General features: G+C 49.4%; 2 protein-coding genes across 3 annotated transcripts; both read left to right on the top strand.

Annotated features, from left to right (window-relative positions):
• Window positions 1-232: 232 nt before the first annotated feature.
• APOF (apolipoprotein F) lies at window positions 233-1,498 on the top strand. Its single transcript, XM_023757986.1, has 2 exons — window positions 233-1,097; window positions 1,300-1,498. The coding sequence occupies exons 1-2, from the start codon at window positions 297-299 to the stop codon at window positions 1,456-1,458; spliced, it is 960 nt and encodes a 319-aa protein (XP_023613754.1). The 5' UTR covers window positions 233-296; the 3' UTR covers window positions 1,459-1,498.
• Window positions 1,499-2,727: 1,229 nt separating this feature from the next.
• On the top strand, window positions 2,728-19,910 carry STAT2 (signal transducer and activator of transcription 2). Of its 2 annotated transcripts, XM_006093634.3 has the most exons (24): window positions 2,728-2,847; window positions 7,182-7,325; window positions 7,486-7,639; window positions 7,957-8,052; window positions 8,227-8,316; window positions 8,406-8,481; window positions 8,914-8,999; window positions 9,162-9,316; window positions 12,487-12,645; window positions 12,744-12,836; window positions 13,056-13,115; window positions 13,552-13,572; window positions 13,798-13,891; window positions 14,037-14,084; window positions 14,162-14,245; window positions 14,403-14,501; window positions 14,602-14,737; window positions 14,839-14,891; window positions 15,015-15,109; window positions 15,697-15,833; window positions 16,009-16,191; window positions 16,383-16,440; window positions 17,693-18,003; window positions 18,288-19,910. In XM_006093634.3, the coding sequence occupies exons 2-24, from the start codon at window positions 7,195-7,197 to the stop codon at window positions 18,425-18,427; spliced, it is 2,559 nt and encodes an 852-aa protein (XP_006093696.1). In that variant the 5' UTR covers window positions 2,728-2,847; window positions 7,182-7,194; the 3' UTR covers window positions 18,428-19,910. The 2 variants fall into 2 exon arrangements, with proteins under 2 accessions (XP_006093696.1, XP_023613738.1); XM_023757970.1 differs by lacking the exon at window positions 7,957-8,052.
• Window positions 19,911-20,643: the final 733 nt, after the last annotated feature.

A 20,643-nucleotide genomic window follows, 5' to 3' on the forward strand; every position in this document is an offset into this window, starting at 1 on the left:
ATATGTCTATTATTCATGGGACAGAGAAGTGGGCAGCATTGAATCGAGCAGCTACCCACCTGTCAAGGTAGTCTCACTTCTCAGTGCCTGGACTGAAGTAATTTGGGGGCCCCCTATAAATGGGTGGAAATAAAGCAGAGGAAATCCCTGATAACCTAGAGAGAAGGCCAAGTGCAAACAACTGAGTTGCATTTCCTTTTTCCTAGGCCTTAGCCTAAAAAGAACAGAAGCTTAAAGTAGTTGGAGGAGGTATGCCCTGAGTCCTGGGAACTTCCAGACCACATCTCAGGGGAGCTATGTTTCTGGTTTTCCCCTCTCCAGTGTACTCTGGCCCAGACATGCGTGGCCTCAGACTCATCATACCGCTGGAGCTGCTGCTTTGTTGCTACCTCCTGCTGCACCCTGTGGATGCCATTTCATATGGAAACCAGACAAATATCCTGATGCACCTTCCCTCATCCTTGGAATCCTGGCCACCCTCCTCAGGCCCCTTGCCCTGCCAGACCCTGCTCCCAAAGTCCCTGCCTGGCTTTGCCCATATGGCCCCTCTACCCAAGTTTCTGGTAGGCCTGTCACTGATGATGGCCCTGAAGGAAGCTGGCTGCCATGCTGATGCACAGGCCCTGCAGCTTCAGCTCTACCGCCAGGGCGGTATACATGCTACACAGATCCTCACCCGACATCTTCAACGGCTGGAGAAAGGCAGAAACACAGGGAGGGGAGTGTCAGTGGATGCCCTGGCCTCTGCCCTGCAGCTCTTGGGCAGGGGACAGCTAGGCCCAGAAAGGGCCCGACGCTCCACCATCCAGGACTGCGATTTTGAAAAGGAGCAGGATGTGCACAGTATAGTCCAGTGGTTGCCAACAGTGAGAACCTACTACAACCTGGGCACAGCTTTGTATTATGCTACTCAGGACTGTTTGGACAAGGCCAAGGAACGAGGCCAAGATGGGATCATAGACCTGGGTTATGACCTTTTAATGACCATGGTTGGACTGGGAGGGGGGCCCATGGGACTAATGATCAGCACTGCACTTAAACCTGCAGTGAAGGCTGGGGTTGAACAGTTGATCGAGTATTACCATGAGAACGAGGCAGCCCGGCCTATGTGGGTCATTGGTTGAGCAGCGACCTATGAAGCAGGAGATCGCAGTTCGATTCTGGCCAGGGCATATGCCCGGACTGCAGGCTCGGCTCGATCGCCAGTGTGGAGCGTGCAGGAGGCAGTCAATCAATGATTCTCTCTTTCCCTCTTCCTTCCTCTCTGAAATCAATAAAAATATATTTTTAAAAAAAGAGGCAAACACCTCTCCTCCAGAGACTAGCAAAGAGGGCTTGGGCAGCACCTCTATGGTGGCCGCTTTGGTGTCAGACGGAGTGAATTCAGCTCCTTACTGGGAGTGGCCCTTATTCCAGGACTATGAATATGATCCTGAGAATGAGAGTTTTGGAATATAAAAGGTAAACACAGAATAAATAAATCTAGTATTCTGACTGAGAAGGCTAACCCCTATTTTGTAAAACTACTGTTTGGAATTCTCTACTATTCTTTAAACGGCCTCTTATTCTAAAAAAAATAATAACTTTTCTTTCTAGCCTGCTTGAATAATGAGGAAGATAAACTTAGCTGTCTGACCTTGTAGGCTAGAGACTAGATACGCCCATACTCTCAATGCCATGCCAGGTGCCTTTTTTAATTAGATAGAACTGTGTAGTTTTCAAGGCTACCAGTGAGATAACCACTAAGCACACAGAGAGCTGGCTCTTTCATAAAAAGGGAAGTTATGCTTGTAGCTCTGCTTAGAATTTGAATTCATTTTCTCTAAGCCCACTGCAGTGAATAAAGTGTAACTCCAAACTCTCTGAGCATTGCGTGATTTATTCCGGCTCTCTGTAACATGACAAGCTGTGTGCAGAATCCAAATTTCTGATTTGTTACAGGGGAGGAAGGCAGTGCTACAAAATGTAGGAGTTTTAAAGTTTGGGGTTTGGAGGCAGAGGGTTTGGTTTTTAATCCAGGCTCCACTTGTTTGAGCCTCGATGATCACTAACCAATAACTTCTTTCTCCAAGCTCAGTTATTAAAATTTCTAAAGAGGGGGATGATGATGCCCTGACCGGTTTGGCTCAGTGGATAGAGCGTCGGCCTGTGGACTGAAGGGTCCCAGGTTCGATTCCGGTCAAGGGCATGTACCTTGGTTGCCGGCACATCCCCAGTAGGGGGCGTGCAGGAGGCAGCTGATCGATGTCTCTCTCTCTCATCGATGTTCCTAACTCTCTCCCTCTCCCTTCCTCTCTGTAAAAAAATAAAAATATATATATTAAAAAAAAAAAGAGGGGGATGATGATTTTCAGTTCTATGGGGTTTGTGGAAATTTAAAAAAGGAACAATGAACCTAAAGCTTTTAGCACAGTACCATCAGTAAATAGTTATTTTGTTATTACTTCAGCCCTCCCCTTCCGATCCCAAAATGTTGAAATTCCGGTCCCACCCCTTCTTATGGAGCCCTAAGCGCTTCCACAGTCGCGAGCTAGTCTCATTTCCTTCTCCGCCGAGCGGGTTCTCGGAAATCAGCAGTTGGAGTCCAGGGCTATTCCATTAATTGGACTCCTCCCTCCGCAGATAGGGGGCGGGGCTTACTGGAGGTTTTCCCACCAATCGCTGGGACTGGAGGTGTGGCTTCCGCTCCGCTGGTCCCGCCCCGCGGAGAGGGAGGAGCTGCGGCGGAGCCAATGAACTCACAGCCTGGGGTCTGAGGGGCGGGAGGCGCTGGTGCGGAGCTCCCAGTGGGGAAAGGAAGCCTTGACCAGAGCCACAGGCGGGAGCGGGGACTGAGACCCCCACCAGGTACGGACCCGAGAGGGCGCGCGGGAATTGGGGGTGGAGGCGCGAGTTACCCCTGGGAAGTGCGCCTGGCCCGGGAGCTATGACCCGGTGAAATAGGCGCTGTCAGGGAGCTATGACCCGGTGAAATAGGCGCTGTCAGTCATCTGCTGCAACCTGGTCACCCCCATCTTGTCGGGTCTAGGTCCCCAACTGTAGCCCCCACCCCTCCACTCCCCCAAGCCCCCCTACAACCTCCAAACCCGGAACTTGACATTGTTGCATTGGTTTACTGCCTTGCCAACGATTTTACCTCTGGCTTGTGATACTTTTGATTCTCATTCCCACACACACACACCCACAAAAGTCAATGTCTAAGGGTAGATACGATTTATCATCCTTATTTGTTATGTTTAAAGTATAATATACAGCCCTGGCCGGGTTGCTCAGTTTGTTAGAGCGTCCTCCCCATACGCCAAGGTTGCGGGTTCCATCTCCAATCAGCACATACAAGAAGCAACCAATGAATACCTAAGTGGAACAAACATTGATGTTTCTCTTTCTCTCTTCCTAAAATCAATTTTTTAAAAAAATTAGAAGATAAAGCCCTGGCCAGTGTTCTCAGTGGTTAGAACGTCCACCCCCACACCGAAGGATTCCCGGTGAAGGGCTCATACCTGGGTTGTAGGTTGGATTCCTGGTTGGACGCCTGTGGGAGGCAACCGATGGAAGTTTCTTCTTCGCGTCAATGTTTCTTTCTAGCCTTTCCTCTCTATAAAACTCAGTAAAGACATACCCGCCACCCCCAGCCCTAGCCGGTTTGGCTCAGTGGATAGAGAGTCTGCCTGCGGACTGAAGGAAGGGTCCCGGCTCCGTTCCATTCTGGGTACATGTCTGGGTTGCGGGCTCGGTCCCCAGTGGGGGGCGTGCAAGAGGTAGACAGTCAGTGGTTCTCTCCCATCATTGATGTTTCTGTCTCTCTCTCCCTCTCCCTTCCTCCAGAAATCAATAAAATAAATAAAATAAAATAAAGTATCCTCCAGCCTGGCTGGAGGTCTTAGTGGTCGACCTATGAACCTGGAGGTCTCGGATGGATTCCGGGTCAGGGCACATAAAAATATATATACATATTAAAAAAGAAACATCCTCGGGTAGGATTAAAAATAAATATGTAAAGATAGGTGATTTTTTAAAAATATATTTTATTGATTTTTTACAGAGAGGAAGGGAGAGGGATAGAGAGTTAAAAACATCGATGAGAGAGAAACAACGATCAGCTGCCTGCTGCACGCCCCCTACCGGGGATGTGCCTGCAACCAAGGTACATGCCCTTGACCGGAATGGAACCTGGGACCTTTCAGTCCGCAGGCCGACGCTCTATCCACTCAGCCAAACCGGTCAGGGCAAGATAGGTGATTTTTTTTAAAAAAGGTTTGTTTGTTTTCATATTTAAACCTCAGGGTTTGCTTGTTGCCATACTCTTTTATCCTCTTTGTATTTTGTTTGTTTTCCTGTTGTTTCTTATACTGCGTTACTCTTTTAATAGCCAATTCGCAATTCATTCCTTGAGAACTGGAGCCTCTTCTTCTTCTTCTTTTTTTTTTTAAGCAATACAGGTATACATAGTTTTAAAAGTCAAGCATTACTAAAAGGGTTAAAGTGTAAAATAAGAGCCCCTGCCCAATCCTGTCCTTCCCCTGTTCCTAATTCCTAGATGTAGAAAGGCAGCTCATAATTATTCATACTGGTGGAAACGATTTCTCCCGCCCTAAAATTTTTCTTTCATTTATAATAAAATCATATGACATGTTTAGACCACAGATGTGCATGTTTGTTCTTTTCTGTAAGGTTGAAGTTGCAACAAGAGTAAGTTTTCATTTCCTAAACAGACAGATGGCAGTGGGTGGGGCAAATTAGGGAGAAAGATTTTCTGCCTAGTCTACTTGATGACAGGCAAAAACCAGTTTTGAATAAAGTTTCTAAGTTTCTGACAAATTTGATAACCCACATGAAGACTCAGAGATCAACAAAGATCATAAAAGGTGACACAATCTTAGGGATTGAATGACCTCTTGCACAGCTTTTCTTTTTATTTTTTTAAAATATTTTTATTGATGGCCGAACCGGTTTGGCTCAGTGGATAGAGCGTCGGCCTGCGGACTCAAGGGTCCCAGGTTCGATTCCGGGCAAGGGCATGTACCTTGGTTGCAGGCACATCCCCACTGGGGGGCGTGCAGGAGGCAGCTGATCGGTGTTTCTCTCTCATCGATGTTTCTAGCTCTCTATCCCTCTCCCTTCCTCTCTGTAAAAAATCAATAAAATATATTAAAAAAATATTTTTATTGATGTCAGAGAGGAAGGGAGAGGGAGGGAGGGAGGGAGGGAGAGAAACATCAATGATGAGAGAGAATCATTGATCAGCTGCCTCCTGCACACCCCATACTGGGGATCGAGCCCACAACCCAGGCATATGCTCTGACTGGGAATCCAACCATGACCTCCCGGTTCATAGGTCAATGCTCAACCACTGAGCCACGCTGGTCGGGCCCCTTGCACAGCTTTTAAACATCTAGAATGGAGCTCTTTCTTCCTACTTGGAGAGCAGTTTATAGAGTACTAGAGGACCGGTGCACTCAGGTGGTCTTGGGGGGTGTCCCTCCGCCCAGCCTGCACTCTCTCGCAGTCCAGGAGCCCTCAGGGGATGTCCGACTGCCGGCTTAGGCCTGCTCCCCACACTGCCTTAGCTCCCACAGCCGCCGCTGCGCTCTCCTGCCATGAGCCCGGCTTCTGGTTGGGCAGTGCTCCCCCTGTTGGAGCATACTGACCACTAGGGGGCAGATCCTGCATCGAGCGTCTGCCCCCTGGTGGTCAGTGTGCGTCATAGCGACCGGTCATTCCGCCGTTCGGTCATTTTGCATATTAGCCTTTTATTATATAGGATACTAGCGGCCCGGTGCACAAAATTCATGCACGGGTAGGGTCCCTAGGCCTGGCCGGCAATCAGGACCCATCAGGGCCTTCCGGCTGCCAGCCGGGGCCTTCCTTCCCCAGCTGCCAGCCACCGGCCTGGGCCTTCCTTCATTCCGCACCACCCCCTGGTGGTCAGCGCATGTCATAGCGAGCGATCGAACTCCAGTCTCCCTGTCAAACTCCCAAGAGGACACTTTGCATATCAGTCTTTTATACATATAGATTTTATCTCCAAGGAGGTTTCAGCCCCTAATAAAGCTTTGGAGCGAGCAGGGATCATGCTGAAATAAATACTTATGACCCACACTATCTTTAAATGCTCTAGCATAAACAAATACAAACATATCTATATATATAAAAGCCTAAGCAGCCAGTTGACCATTCGACCAGTAGCTATGATGTGCACTGACCACCAGGGGCCAGATGCTCAATGCAGGAGCTTCCCCCTGGTGGTCAGTGCGCTCCCATAGTAGGAGCACTGCTCAGCTGACCAATGGGCGCCAAACGCTGGGGTCATGGCTGGCGAGCGCGCGCTAGTATTGCCTTAGGACAGGTGTGTGGAGACCGCAGCGGAGTGGCGCGAGCCTACCAAGCGGTGGTGGCAGCGGGCAGGCACAGTGGGGCCGGGATGAGCAGGAGCAACGCGGCACCCGGCCAGGGCTCATACTCCTCCCCAGCCTCCTGCCACTTCGGCACTACTACATCCCTTGGGTGGTGTAGGACTGCCGGTTTTGGCTGATCCCCGCAGGCCAGGCCAAGGGACCCCACTGGGGCATGAATTCGTGCACCGGGCCTCTAGTAAATTTATAATAAACTAGAAGCCCAGTGCACAAATTCATGCACTGGTGGGGACCCTCAGCCTGGCCCGTAATCAGGGCCGGCTGGCTAGGGGGATATTGGCCGGCCATGGGAGGTTGGCTGTGGGAGCATACTGACCACCAGGGGGCAGCTCCTACTTTGAGTGTCTGCCTCCTGGTAGTCAGTGCATCATCGTAGCGACTGGTCGAGCAGTTGACTGGTCATAATGGTCGCTTAGTCTTTTATACAGATAGATGTATTGGGGGGGATAGATTTTACAAATGGTAGAAACGTCATTAATGTTTGTTGAAGATGAAGGATTGGTACAGGAGCTCTTAAATGGTACTCCCTGGAAGAATATGTACCAAACTAATAATATTGGTTTCTGGGGAGGAGGGGAAGAGACCAAGATTGGGAGTGGGGTCTATGTCTCTATCCCCATCCCTTCCTCTCTGAAATCAATAGACACCCCCCTTTTTTTTTCTTACCTGTATAATTAAAGACATTTTTAATATGTAATAATAAAGTATCATGACACTGTGGGTGATTTAGTCCAGCAAACTTTACAATTGGGAACCTAAATCCTTTAGACTCAGATCCCAAATGGCGCAGTGGGAGATGCTGCAGAATCTCGACAGCCGATTTCAGGATCAGCTGCACCAGCTCTACACAAATAGCCTCCTGCCGGTGGACATTCGACAGTACATGGCTGTTTGGATTGAAGACCAGAACTGGTGAGGCTCTCAGAAAGCTGGGTGGTGGGGAATGAGGAAAATGGGTTCTTTTTTCTGAGCCCCTAGGATCCTGTAGACACCAAGGGCAGGATGGGTTAGAAGGCCTGAAGATAGTAGCAACCCTGCGGAGATACTAATCTTTGTCATTCCTGGTCTCCAGGCAGGAAGCTGCGCTGGGCAATGATAATTCCCAGGCTAATATGCTGTGCTTCCACTTCGTGGACCAACTAAACTATGAGCGTGCCCGCTGCAGCCAGGACCCCGAGTGCTTGTTGTTACAGCATAACCTGCGAAAATTCTGTCAGGACATTCAGGTACTTGGAGGAGTGGCAATAACAAAGTAGGAATGGGAGCTGTAGAGTACGGTTTTGGGTATAGAACAGGACCTGGAGGTGCAAAGGGACAGGGGCAGCCCTGGGGAGAGGGGAGCAGAGTCTGGATTTAGGGGATCGCTGGCAGAGAGAAGGTCAGTGTTTAGATGAAGCTGTTGGGAAGAGACCAGGGTTTGTGGACCTGTGGTGAGAAAGGGAAGGGCTAGGGGCCCGGAAGGAGGGGAAGTATTGCATCACTGATGGGAATGTTCACTGAAGGCAGTTGAATGGGATCAATGTTCTCTCTTTGCCTCCTGCAGGCCTTACCCCGGGGCCCTATCCAATTGGCTGAGATGATCTTTAACCTCCTTCTGGAAGAGAAGAGAATTCTGATGCAGGCTCAGAGGGCTCAAGTGGTGAGAGCAGTTTGCTGATGATATGGAAAGCCCCTGGAGTGGAGAGGGACCATGGAAAGGACTCAGGAAATTTGTCTCTGAATAAGATCCCCAAATAGCCTGTCATATAATTTCAGGACTGGATTTTAGGGATAAAAGGTCAGAGTTGAATGTGCTCAGAGCCTCTTATTTCAGGAGCAAGAAGAGCCAGCCCTCGAAGCACCTGTGCAGAGCCAGCATCATGCGATTGAATCCCGGATCCTGGAATTGAAGGCTATGATGGAGGTTGGTAGATGTGGCAAGAGTCAGGGTGGGCAGGATGAGCCTGCCTCCTCCCACAGAAGCAGCCTCACCTGGTCTCCTCCCCTCTACAGAAGCTGGTGAAGTCCATCAGCCACCTGAAAGACCTGCAGGATGTCTTCCTCTTCCGATACAAGACTCAGGCCCCAGGTAGGAAGACATCGAGGGGTGGGAGAAGGCCAGGTTCCTGCTGGAAGGCTGAGGGTAGGAGAGAGAAGGGAAAAGCCCCAGTAAAAAGTAATCACCTTTGGCTACACCTCACTAGCTATAGTTACAGTTCTGCTGCCAGGCAAAGCTACAAGTGCCAGGGTTTGTTGTGGGGGTTGGGCTGGAGGTGTGGCTGAGGGACAGTAGTGAATGCTGGGGAAGTTGTATGGGAAACTGCCTTGGTAGGCTTCCGTTTCAACATGATCACTGAGAATTCGCCTGAGGGCCCAGAGGGATCCGTGCTTTGCTTTGGTTCCCCTGCCTCTCCCGTCAGAATTCCCCCTTCCCGACCCTGACCGAGGTCTAGGTCAGGAAGATGAGGGGAAGGAGCCCTAGGTCTGAGCACTTGTCTCACTTCCTGCTCCTGCCATCCAGTGAGGACATCTTCTTTGGACCCCCATCAGACCAGACAGCAGCAGATTCTGCAGGCAACTCTCAATGAACTGGACAGAAGGAGAAAGGTGGGAGGCAAAGAACAGAGGGCGTGGGCAGCAGGGGGCTGGGGAAGACACGGGACCTGGGAGCCTTGGCCTCTTAGCCTTGGCTTTTTGTCCCTTTATCCCCAGCTGGATGGTGGAGGATGATGGTGAGAGGTGCTCCACACTCACTTATGTCTTTCTTAGGAGGTGCTGGATGCCTCCAGAGGACTGCTAGGCCGATTAACTACCCTAATTGAGCTATTGCTACCCAATTTGGAGCAGTGGAAAGTGCAGCAGCAGAAAACCTGCATTGGAGCCCCCCCAGACGGAGGGTTGGAACTTCTCCAGCTAGAGAAGTGGTGAGAGGCACCTCCCCGCCATCAGGCTCACCCAGCCCTAGTCCTAGCCACCGCCCTGTGCTTTGTAATGTCCTGTATACGGTATTGCGTTCCTACTCTCTGCTCCCCAGAACGATCCCAGCTCTCTTATCTGACTACAACTGTACTCTGCTCTTCATTCTCGATACCCAGAGCCCTTCATTTTTAATCACCTGGGAAATATACTACTATTGTTTGTGTAAATATAATGCAAAAAAAGAGAAAATTACTTATTACATTACTACCCAGATGTAGCTACTGTAACATTATTAAACAAAAATTGAGCCCTAGCCAGTTTGGCTCAGTTTGAAGAGCGTCAGCCTACAGACTGAAAGGTCCCAGGTTTGATCCTGGTCAGGGGCACATGCCTGGGTTGCAGGCTTAATCCCCAGTGTGGGGCATGCAGGAGGCAGCCAATCAATGATTCTCTCTCATCATTGATGTTTCTCTCTCTCTCCTCCCTTCCTCTCTGAAATCAATAAAAAATATATTTAAAAAAAATTGAATCATACCATTCATACTATTTTGAGACATGTAGGCTTGTTTTTCTTCTTTTTTAACTTAGCTGTATATTATAATATTTACCCACTAGAGGCCCAATGCACGAAATTCATGCCAGAGTAGGCCTTCCTTCTCCCAGCTGCTGGCACTGGCTTCCCTCTGGCACTTGGGACCCGGGTTTCCCTCACAGCACCTTGCAGCCTCGGCCGGCCCTCTCAATCCCGGCTTTGTCTGGACGGTCATCTGGAAGGATGTCCAGATGGTCGTTCTGCTGTTCGGTCTAATTAGCATATTAGCCCTTTATTATATAGGATGTTACTTTCAATGGCTGCATTATTGTTCTCTATATGGAGGTAACATAATTTAATTAATGAACTATTCTTTTTGGACATTTAGGTTGTTTTTAATTTCTTGCTATTTTTCTAGTAAACTTTTTATTTCATATTAATTTTTAAAATTTATTTCAGAGAAGAAGGGAAAAGGAGAGAGAGATAGAAACATCAATGATGAGAGAGAATCATTGATCAGCTGCCTCCTGCACACCCCACACTGGAGATCAAGCCTGCAACCTGGGCCTGTGCCTGACCAGGAATCAAACTGGAGACCTCCTGATGCATGGGATAATGCTCAACCAACTGAGCCACACTGGCCTGGCTCAATTCATTTTTTAAAAATATATTTTTATTGATTTCAGAGAGGAAGGGAGAGGGAGAGAGAGATAAAAACATCAATGAAGAGAGGGAATCATTGATTAGCTGCCTCCTGCATGCCCACTACTGGGATGGAGCCCACAACCTGGGCATGTGCCCTTGACCAGAATTGAACCCGGGACCTCCCAGTCCATAGGCCACTGAGCCAAACCAGTTAGGACTCATTGTATTTTTTAAAAAAGATTTTTTATCTTAGTAGTACATTTATTTGTTTGTGGGTTTTTGTTTTGTTTTTGTCAATCCTCACCTGAGGATATTTTTCCATTGATTTTTTTTTAAGAGAGTGGGAGAGGGAGAGACAAAAAGGAACATCAATGTGAGAGAGACATATCGGTGGGTTGTCTCCCGCACCTGAGGCCGGGTATTGAGCCTGCAACTGAGGTACATGCCCTTGACCTGAATCAAACCCATGACCCTTCAATCTGCAGGCCGATGCTCTATCCACTGAGCCAAACTGGCTAGGGCAAGAGTACATTTATTAAATCTGGGGACAGGGAAACAAGGAAGGGCCTAGGCTAGAAGAAGCAACAGAAGACAGCCTAGGCAGGGCTGCTTTGGCTCTAGAAACGTTATGGGAAAGAAGTGAGCGAAGGCAGAGCTGCTGTCAGCTCATTGGAGAGTCAGAGAAAAGGGGGACTTGAGGACAGGTTCAGGGGTTAGCCATGGATGAGCTACCATGGCCTGTTGCTCCCTGGTTGCAAGTCTTGTGGGGTTCCTTAGAGTTTAGGAGATGCGTGCCTGAGGGGAAAGAAGATGGCTAAGGAAAAGGAGCCAGCATGCTCCCAGGAATGAGAGCTTGTCTTGTTTCATTGTTTTTTAATAAAAAGGTATTGCTTCCTCTGATTACAAATACAGTGTATACCAATTGAAAAAATTTCAAACAGCGTAAAAGAGTAAAGAGTGCCCGGCCGGGTGTGGCTCAGCAGTTTAGCACCAACCCAGGAACCAGGAGGTCACCGGTTCAATTCCTGGTCAGGGCATATGCCCAGGTTGTGGGCTCAGTCCCCAGTGGGGGGGCATGCAAGAGGCAGCCAATCAATGATTCTCTCTCATCATTGATGTTTCTACCTCTCTCTCTCTCCCTCCCTCTCTGAAATCAATAAAAACATATTAAACATAATAATTTAAAAAATAAAAGAGAAAAGAAAGAAATCAGCCATCTGTTTAATATAATCATGCAGAGGTAGGTACCCTCTGTTTATGCTTTTGCATACTTTTTGCAGATTTCCCCTATGCCTATACACAAAAATACATATATTTTAAGCAGAAGTCAAATCATATCTATACTATCTTGTAATTTTTTAAAAATTTAATATTTGTGGACATTTTTCCATGTTAAATATTTGAGCCTATATCATTATATTTAATGGTTGCATAGTATTTCATTACATGTATATGCCATAATTTATATACCCAATAACCAAATGGTTCTAATTTTCTATGACAAATAACAAAGCTATGAATCTCCTGTTACATTTATCTTTGTCCATTTGTCTGATTATTTTCTTAGGATATATCTTAGAAATGGAATACTATAAAATGTATGCACACTTTGAGGCTTTTTAAAAAATAGTTTCAAACTACTATCCCAATTTGTTTGCTTATATATAGTATATGATTGTTTTCCTGTCACTACATTGCCTATTATTAGTTTTTATGGAGTCAGTAAACTATAGAAGTCAATATAGAAGTATATATCAAGCATCATATGCAAGTTAGCTTTATTATGTTTCCCTTTTACCAATTTTAATGTGAAAGTGGCTTTGATTTTCATTTCTTGGATTATGAATCATGTTGGATAATCAGTGCTTCCTGGATTCTTTTCTTTTTTTTGTCCCAATCAGTTTTAATCCTCCACATAGTTAAAGGGGAGCTCTTAGAGCCTGTTTGGGGGCTCCAGGAAACTCATGGATTCTCTCTCCCTTGGGTTCTATCACTCAGGTTCACAGATGGAGCAAAGCTAATGTTTCATCTGCGGCAGCTGCTGAAGGAACTGAAGGACTTGAGTCAACTGGTTAGCTATGAGAATGACCCTCTGATCACAGGGGTGGGCCAGCAGGAGGCCCAGGTCACAGAATTGCTACAACATCTGCTCCACAGGTTTAGAGGCCATGGAGGGACCTCTAGGGAGGGGAGGGACAGGGGAGCCGTTGTTACAGATGCTGAGCTATACAGTCTCTCCACTTCTCTCTTCCCAGAGCCTTTGTGGTAGAAACCCAGCCTTGCATGCCTCAGACTCCCCATCGACCCCTCATCCTCAGGACTGGGAGCAAGTTCACTGTCCGAACAAGGTGGGCATTTCAGAATTCATTCCTGATTCCTTTTTCCAGACCTGGCACTGTTCGCTTTCTGGCTTTAAAGATCTTCCCACTCTTGGCTGTTCCTTCTCCTCCCCCCCCCTTCCCCAATCAATCTACCTCTTCTAATCTCTTCCCTTATCTTTTCCAAACATCTGGTCTATTCAGAAGTTGAGGTTGACCACTTTCTCCATCCACCTCTCTCCTCCCCAGGCTGCTGGTGAGGCTCCAGGAAGGCAGCGAGTCACTGACTGCAGAAGTCTTTATTGACAAGTAAGTTGGAGCAGGTGAAAGGTGGGACCAAAGAGGGGCCAGGATGTGGGCTGACGGGGGGGGGGGGGGGGGGGAGGGTGGAAGGGGGCCAGAGGAGACATCTCCTTTTCCCGAAGGCTCCGGGGCTGTGTTCTTCCCCCCTCCATTCCTACCTCATAGAAATAACAATTCATCCCTTTTGTTGAGCACCTGCTATGTGACATGCAGCTTGTCAAACACTCACTTAATAGTCTAGAAACCCTATGTGTTAGCTGTTATCAGTGCACCATTCAGTCGAGAAAACAAGCTCAGTGAGATGATGTGTCTTGAAGGCCACATAACTAGTGAGCTGCAGATTTGGGTTTGAACTTAGGTCTGTCTGATCCCAAAGACCACATTCCTAATGTCTATGCTGTTTTGCTTCCCAGTGACTTTATTTTATTTTATTTCTTTTCAGGAATCCTCCTCAATCACAAGGGTAGGTACCTGACAAAAAAGCTGCAAACCTTTGTGCATTGCGTGAGCTGCGCAACCACATGTGGCAGCCCTGAGGGGGCACAGACAGGAGAAGGCTGATTTGGGTGGCACATACGCAGAGGGAGATGGAGAGGTCTGAAATGAAATGGAGCTTTTGTTGTCTTCCTGCTGAATTTTAGAATAACTCTGTTCCTTTCCTTCATATGTTTTCTTCCTCCTGGACTAGCTTCCGGAAGTTCAACATTCTGACCTCAACCCAGAAAACTTTGACCCCCGAGAAAGGGCAAAGTCAGGGCTTAATCTGGGACTTCGGCTATCTGGTAAGAGGCTAGTAGCTTCTGTTTCTGATCCAATGGAATAGGCGGGGGCAAGTGCCCAGGCCTTGGGAAGTCTTGTGGGCAAAACGGGTTCCAGGGCTGCTGGGTCCCTCCTCTGGCATTCTCTCTCCTCCCCCTCAATTCACAGACTCTGTTGGAGCAACGCTCGAGTGGTTCAGGAAAGGGCAGCAATAAGGTGAGGCCTGGACAGAGGGCTGGGGGGCAGGAGGGACATGCCCCAGGGCCCTCTGCTCACGGCTGTGGCTGTCCCAGGGTCTGCTGGGTGTGACCGAGGAACTGCACATCATCAGCTTCACGGTCAGATACACCTACCAGGGGCTGAAGCAGGAACTGAAAGTGAGTGAAAACGGAGGCGGGGAGCTGAAGCAGGTTGGGGGGAGGGCACAGGAGGGGTTAGCAGAAGCCTCTCAGGTGAAATATTGCCCCCGGCCCCGCCCGAGCGTCTGCAGCTAGAATCCTCACAGCCTGTGCTGTGACTCCTGTCTTCTCCCAGGCAGACACCCTCCCTGTGGTGATTATTTCTAACATGAATCAACTCTCCATCGCCTGGGCCTCCATTCTCTGGTTCAATCTGCTCAGCTCAAACCCTCAGGTAGGAGGTGGGGCCAACAGGGGAAGGGCGGTGAGGAGGGGTGGCAGCTTGGTGTGAGGGTGCTGCTCTGAGCCACCCTGCCCTCTTCCCGTACCTGCAGAACCAGCAGTTCTTCTCCAGCCCCCCCAAGGCCCCCTGGACCTTACTGGGCCCTGCCCTCAGTTGGCAGTTCTCCTCCTACGTTGGCCGAGGCCTCGACCAGGACCAGCTGAGCATGCTGAAGGACAAGCTGTTTGGTACCCACCTCCTTTCCTGTCAGCCCCGGCCCTCTGTCCTCTCCACCCCAGGAGCCCTGGCCTTGCCTCCTCCCATCAGCTAACGGGCTTTCTGTCCACAGGGCAGAACTCGGGGAATGAGGGTGCGCTGTTGTCCTGGGCCGACTTCACTAAGGTAACACCCTCCTCCTGGGCAGCCAGACCCTATAGCCCCAATCCAAACCCCGCCCCGCCCCCATCGCTCCTTCCCCACCCCGAGGCCACTCCATATCTCCCTGCTTTTCCACTCCTCCTTCAGCGAGAGAGCCCGCCTGGAAAGCTACCCTTCTGGACATGGTTAGACAAAATTCTGGACCTGGTACATGAGCACCTGAAGGATCTCTGGAATGATGGGTAAGACCTTGGTCAGCCTCCCTCTCCCTAGACCCCGCTGCCTCTCTAGGCTTGAGTGGGCTCTGTGCGCCCTCATGTGGCAAATAGGGAGAGAGAGCAAAAACTGGGCCAAGGTCACACCCCCGCACCTTTGCAATAACAGTTAGAGCCGGTGTTTGTCAAGCAGCTATTGTGATCCAGAGCCTGCTGGGTGCCTTCATGAATTCTCTCGTGTAACCTGACAGCCATGCTGAGTGGGGGGTGTTGCCCCCTCATGTCCGGTGAGGAAACAAAGGCTTAGAGAAATCAAAGGGGCTGAGTCAGGATTCAAAGCCGGGCCTGTCTGACCCCAAGCCTGTGCTCTTCCCCCCACACTGCCTGCCCATGTGCACGGCACACTGCCTTTTACAAGGTGTTTTTCATCGGTATGGCCTCCCTGAGTCCTCACCTCTTCCAACCCTGGAGGTGGATGTTGTCAGTGAAGCAAAGTGACATGGCCACAGTGGAACAGTTTGTAGTGGCAGCGCCAGGGCAGAAAGCTGGCGCCCTCTCCCTACCCACGGAAGCAGGGAGGCAGGAGGGCCGCTCAGCTGCTTTCTCTGCTCCAGGCGCATCATGGGGTTTGTGAGCCGGAGCCAGGAGCGCAGGTTGCTGAAGAAGACCGTCTCTGGTACCTTCCTACTGCGCTTCAGCGAGACATCCGAAGGCGGCATTACCTGCTCCTGGGTGGAACACCAGGATGATGGTCAGCTGCTCCGCCCTGCTGCTCCCACAGCCCCTCCTTCCTGCCCCGCTGCCTGTGCTGGCTTCCCCGGCTCCGTCCCGAACCCCTCAGCAGGTCTGCGGGTGGGCAGGCAGAGTGGAGCTCCCAGGCCCAGCCTCCTCTCTCAAGCCTGCCTGTTCCACTATCCACTGTCCAGATAAGGTGCTCATCCACTCTGTGAAGCCCTTCACCAAGGAGGTGCTGCAGTCGCTCCCGCTGACCAAAATCATCCGCCACTACCAGCTGCTCACCGAGGAGAACATACCCGAGAACCCGCTGCGCTTTCTCTACCCCCGCACCCCCCGGGATGAAGCTTTCGGGTGCTACTACGAGGACAAAGGTGAGAGTCGCTGACTGACTTCACTGGGAGACTGCAGGCATCCGCAAGGCCAACGCCTTCCGTACCAACATGCAGAGAAGTGAAGGGATTTGTCCGTGGGACACTGCTAATTAGTAAGGAGATGTGACTGTCAGGACATCGGTCTGGATCTCGTCACTAACCTCCCCGCCTCTTGTGTGTGTCCCCGACAGTTAACCTCGAGGAGCAAAGGAAGTACCTGACACGGAAGCTCATCGTGGTCTCTAACAGGTGAGATGGGGACCCTGCGCCATCCCCCACCCCTTTCTGCTGACATGGTCAACCAGCCTGTCCACGTCCAGTCTCCCTGGCCTTCTCGCCTCCGCGCCACGCTCTCCAGTCCTCTAGGTTTTTCCTGCTCTTCTACTCTCTCTCTTCTCTATTTTCCTGCTGCCATCCTTCAGCTGTCTCCGCAGAGGTTCCCTGATAATAATAGTCATAAGCCCTGATGTGAATGGACATCTGATTGATGCCAAACATGGTACTAGATACTTTTATAACATTTTTTAAAAGTTAATCCTGCCCTAGCCAGTTTGGCTCAGTGGATAGAGCATCAGCCTGCAGACCGAAGGGTCCCGGGTTCAATTCCAGTCAAGGGCACATGCCTGGGTTGTGGGCTCGGTACAATGTGCAAGAGGCAGCCAATCAATGATTCCCTCTCATTATTGATGTTTCTATCTCTCTCTTCCTCTCTGAAATCAATAAAAATATATTTTTAAAAAATTAATCATTATGAGAATCCATATGAGTAGGTAATAGGAACAGGAATATTTAATGAAAGTTTATTATATACAAGGCACTGGGCTAAAACTTGGTGCTCATTTTCTCACTTATTGAATTTTCATAAAAGTCCTGTGAGGCAGACACTTATTACTGTCGTCAGCGGAGGAAACGGGTTTAGCATAGTGAAGTGGCATGCTCGAGGTCCATGGCTACGAAATGATCCAGGTCTGTCAGATTCCAAAGCCCTGCTTTTAACCAGCCTCCTGCCTCTCAAATATTATTAGGTATTGTTGTTCCCATTTTACAGATGATAAATCTGAGGCTCAGAGAAGTTAGTTAACTTGCCTAAGGTCACCCAGCTAGTAAATGATAGGATTCAAACTCTGGTAAGCCTGACTGATAGGATTCAGACGCTGCAAAGCCTGTGTCCTTTGTTTGTAATTGATTTTAGAGAGAGCTAGGACGGGAGAGAGAAAGAAGAAAAAAAACAAAACAGAGAAACATGGATTAGTTGTTCCACTTATTTATGCATTCACTGGTTGACTCTTGTATATGCCCCGATCAGGGATTGAACCTGCAGCCTTGGCATATCGGGACAACGCTCTAACCGAGTTACCTGGCCAGGGCAGAGCAAAGCCTGTGCTAAGAGCCCTCTGCTCCTTTACCTTCTTAGACTAGAGAAGTCATCTCTGCTTGCTCTACCGTTCCGACCTCACCTACACTGCTAAGTACTCCCCTTTGTCTGTATTGGGGTATCCAGACAGGTGGATGAGCTGCAACAACCGCTGGAGCCTAATCTGGAGCCAGAAGTAGAGCCATTAGACCTGCCCCCGGTCCTAGCACCAGGGCCAGAGCTAGGACTAGACCTGGAGTTGGAGCCACTGCTAAAGGCAGGGCTGGATCTGGGGCCGCCACTGGAGCCCGAGCTGGAGCTGGAGCCCACACTGGACCTCGGACCAGAACTGAAGCTGGAGCCTCTTCTAGAGCCTGTTTCACAGCCCGTGCCAGAGCCAGAGCCAGAGCCAGACTTGCCCCATGATCTGAGACACCTGAACACTGAGGAGATGGAAAGTAAGTGATGAGATGGGGCTGGGGAAAGGGATGCCTCCCCTTCCCCAACTCCCCTCTCTCACCCATTACAGAAAACGCCCCCATCTAAGCTCCTCCTGGGAGAGGAGGCTCATTTCCCTTGTGTCCCTTTTACTAAGAAATGGACACACCAACCCCTGCCCTACCTAAGTGCCCCCTCAGGGCCTGCCCAGGCCTCTGCTACCAACCATCTCCCTCACTGTCCTGCTGGGTTGGGAACTCCTTACCTAAGATCAGGCCCTCACTTCTTTCTCTGGACTACCCAGTCTTCAGAAACAACATGAAGATTGAAGAAATCATGCCAAACGGAGACCCACTGTTAGCTGGCCAGAACACCGTGGATGAGGCGTACAACTTCCACCCGAGCCATTTCTTCATGGATGGGCCCTTGACTCCTGACTACTAGGACTATGTTTCCTCTGTTCTTCCCATATCTTTTACCCCATGTAATCCCCGCATCATGGTGTTGCTCTCCCAGGATGGGAAATCAGGCCTGTGCCTCTCCTAAGCTGGGTTAACGGCCTGATTTGAAGTGAGAGGCACATGTGAACCAGAACAGATGTTGGCCGTGGCTCTAACTAGGATCCTGGAGGCTGCCTGCTGTGCTGGGAGGGGTAGCGGTTTTAGGAACAGGCCAGGACAGTTAGGAGGTACTTGGAGGGCTCAGAGAAGTCGCTCCTTTCCAGAATGGAAGAATTTCAACTTTTTAATAGCTGGTAAGGCTAACCTGGCGCCCACTAGTGTTGGCCCTCAGTGGGGAACTGACACATGGCAGGACTCCATTTCTCCCTCATGCCCAGGATGACCTTCTCCTTTCCTCCTCCCCTCACTCTTGTCCTAAATTTCCTCTTTTCCTACAGGGACTGAGAGCTTTCTGCCTCAGCCACACTGGGAAGCTCCCCTCTGAAGAGGAAGTAGGAGGTAGACCTCCTCTTCTTACCGATCTCCCTCCAACCCTCGCGCCCCGCCCGCCCCCCCCCCCCCCCCCACACACACACACCAGAGCCAGGGCTGGGCCTGGAGTTAGAGCCACTGCTAAAGGCAGGGCAGGACCTAGAGCCTTTAGCAGTGGCCACATCCATTCCTCCCCTAGAAACCGATCCTACCAGCCTAATGTGCCTGTGAAGCTTTGCACAATAACTAATGCTGCCTAGACTCCACTTTCCCAATGCTTAGGAGACCAGGGATGTTCGCTAGCTGGGAACTCAGGAACTGCTTTTTATAGTATAGATTGGTATGTTTACAGAGGAAGAGAAGCCCTGGGTCTTAGATATTTCTCTATTAAGATGTCATCCCTTTCTTGTGTGCAATATATTGTTTACCTGAAAAGACTCTTTCTATTCCTTGGGCATGGACCTGGGCAGAGATCAAGTTCCTGGAACTTAGGACCTTGAAGGTTTTTCATGAGCTCTGGACAACCTCCCACCTTAGCCATTCCCAGGAAACCCCGGGACAACTGCCTTTGCTCTAAGATGTGCTTCTAGTAAACCCGAGATGCAAATGAAAGTGAGGCCTTCTACACGCGGCTATTTCCTGCCTGGTATGTGAGAGCAGCGGCTTTCAACCTTTTTCATCTCATAGCACATAGAAACTAATTACTAAAATTTTGCAGCACACCAAAAAAAAAAAGTTTTTGGCCGATCTGACAGAAAAATAGGTGTAATTTTGATTCATTCATACAGGATGGCTATTGTTGTGTTGGTGGTTGTTATTTTTTTATTTGACAGTCTAAGGAAAAAGAGGTCAGTGCTCCTGAATAAAGTTAGGTGTTGTATGTTTAAAAAACTCTGGGGACACTGGTTGAAAATCGTGTGTTAGAGGAACAGTACTATTGAGAAAGAGTCCCATCTGAGCAGAAGTGGCTAATAAACGTTGTGCTGACCTAGAAACGTTTCCTCTTTGATCTTCTTTATTTCCCTTCTCACAAAGACGAATGTTCTTGAAAACACCAATAGGCCATGTCGGGTCAAGGTCAGCAAAGCATGGCATGTCTTCCACCCACCCCAGTATGCCCCTCTGGTCATGTTTCTTCTTCTTTCCTCCCTGTTTGGAGCAACCTTTCCTGACCCATAGATTCTTCCAGGGGGAAGTAAGCTGTATATGAGTGTGTGTAAGGGAGGGGGTGTTAGTTACAGAATTAGCCCTTTGTTCCTCAGCAGGTTGGTGCCAAAGCCAAATTTTAAACCTGGGTCTGTCTGACTCCAAAGCCCATGTTTTTTGTGGATATTGTGAAAATGGAGAAAGGAAGAGAAATAATCACTAGAACATTTCCATACTTCCTTTCAAAGGTAGTTTAACTCCCTCGGGGTAATCAAACTCCCTTCTGAAGGGGCCCACAGATATCCATTGAGGGAGAATCCCATTAGTTTGGGGGATTGACCTTTATCTTCCTGGAATGCCCTTTCTGCTCAAACAGCTCTGACTTTGGATCCTGCAGTGATCGGGATCCCCATCTTTGGCTAAATACACTCTTGGCCAAGAAAGCAGGGAAGGAGGCCCTGGGTCAGGGAGCAAGAGAGGTGTCCCATTTCCTAATCTCGTCCCCTTGTCATCCCTTTCATCTTGCTTAGCCACGCAGGGATTAAGACCAAAAAGATCCCAGTTACTCTATACACCGGGGGG

Source organism: Myotis lucifugus, unplaced genomic scaffold, assembly GCF_000147115.1.
Source record: "Myotis lucifugus unplaced genomic scaffold, Myoluc2.0 scaffold_119, whole genome shotgun sequence".
Classification (NCBI taxonomy): Eukaryota; Metazoa; Chordata; class Mammalia; order Chiroptera; family Vespertilionidae; genus Myotis; species Myotis lucifugus.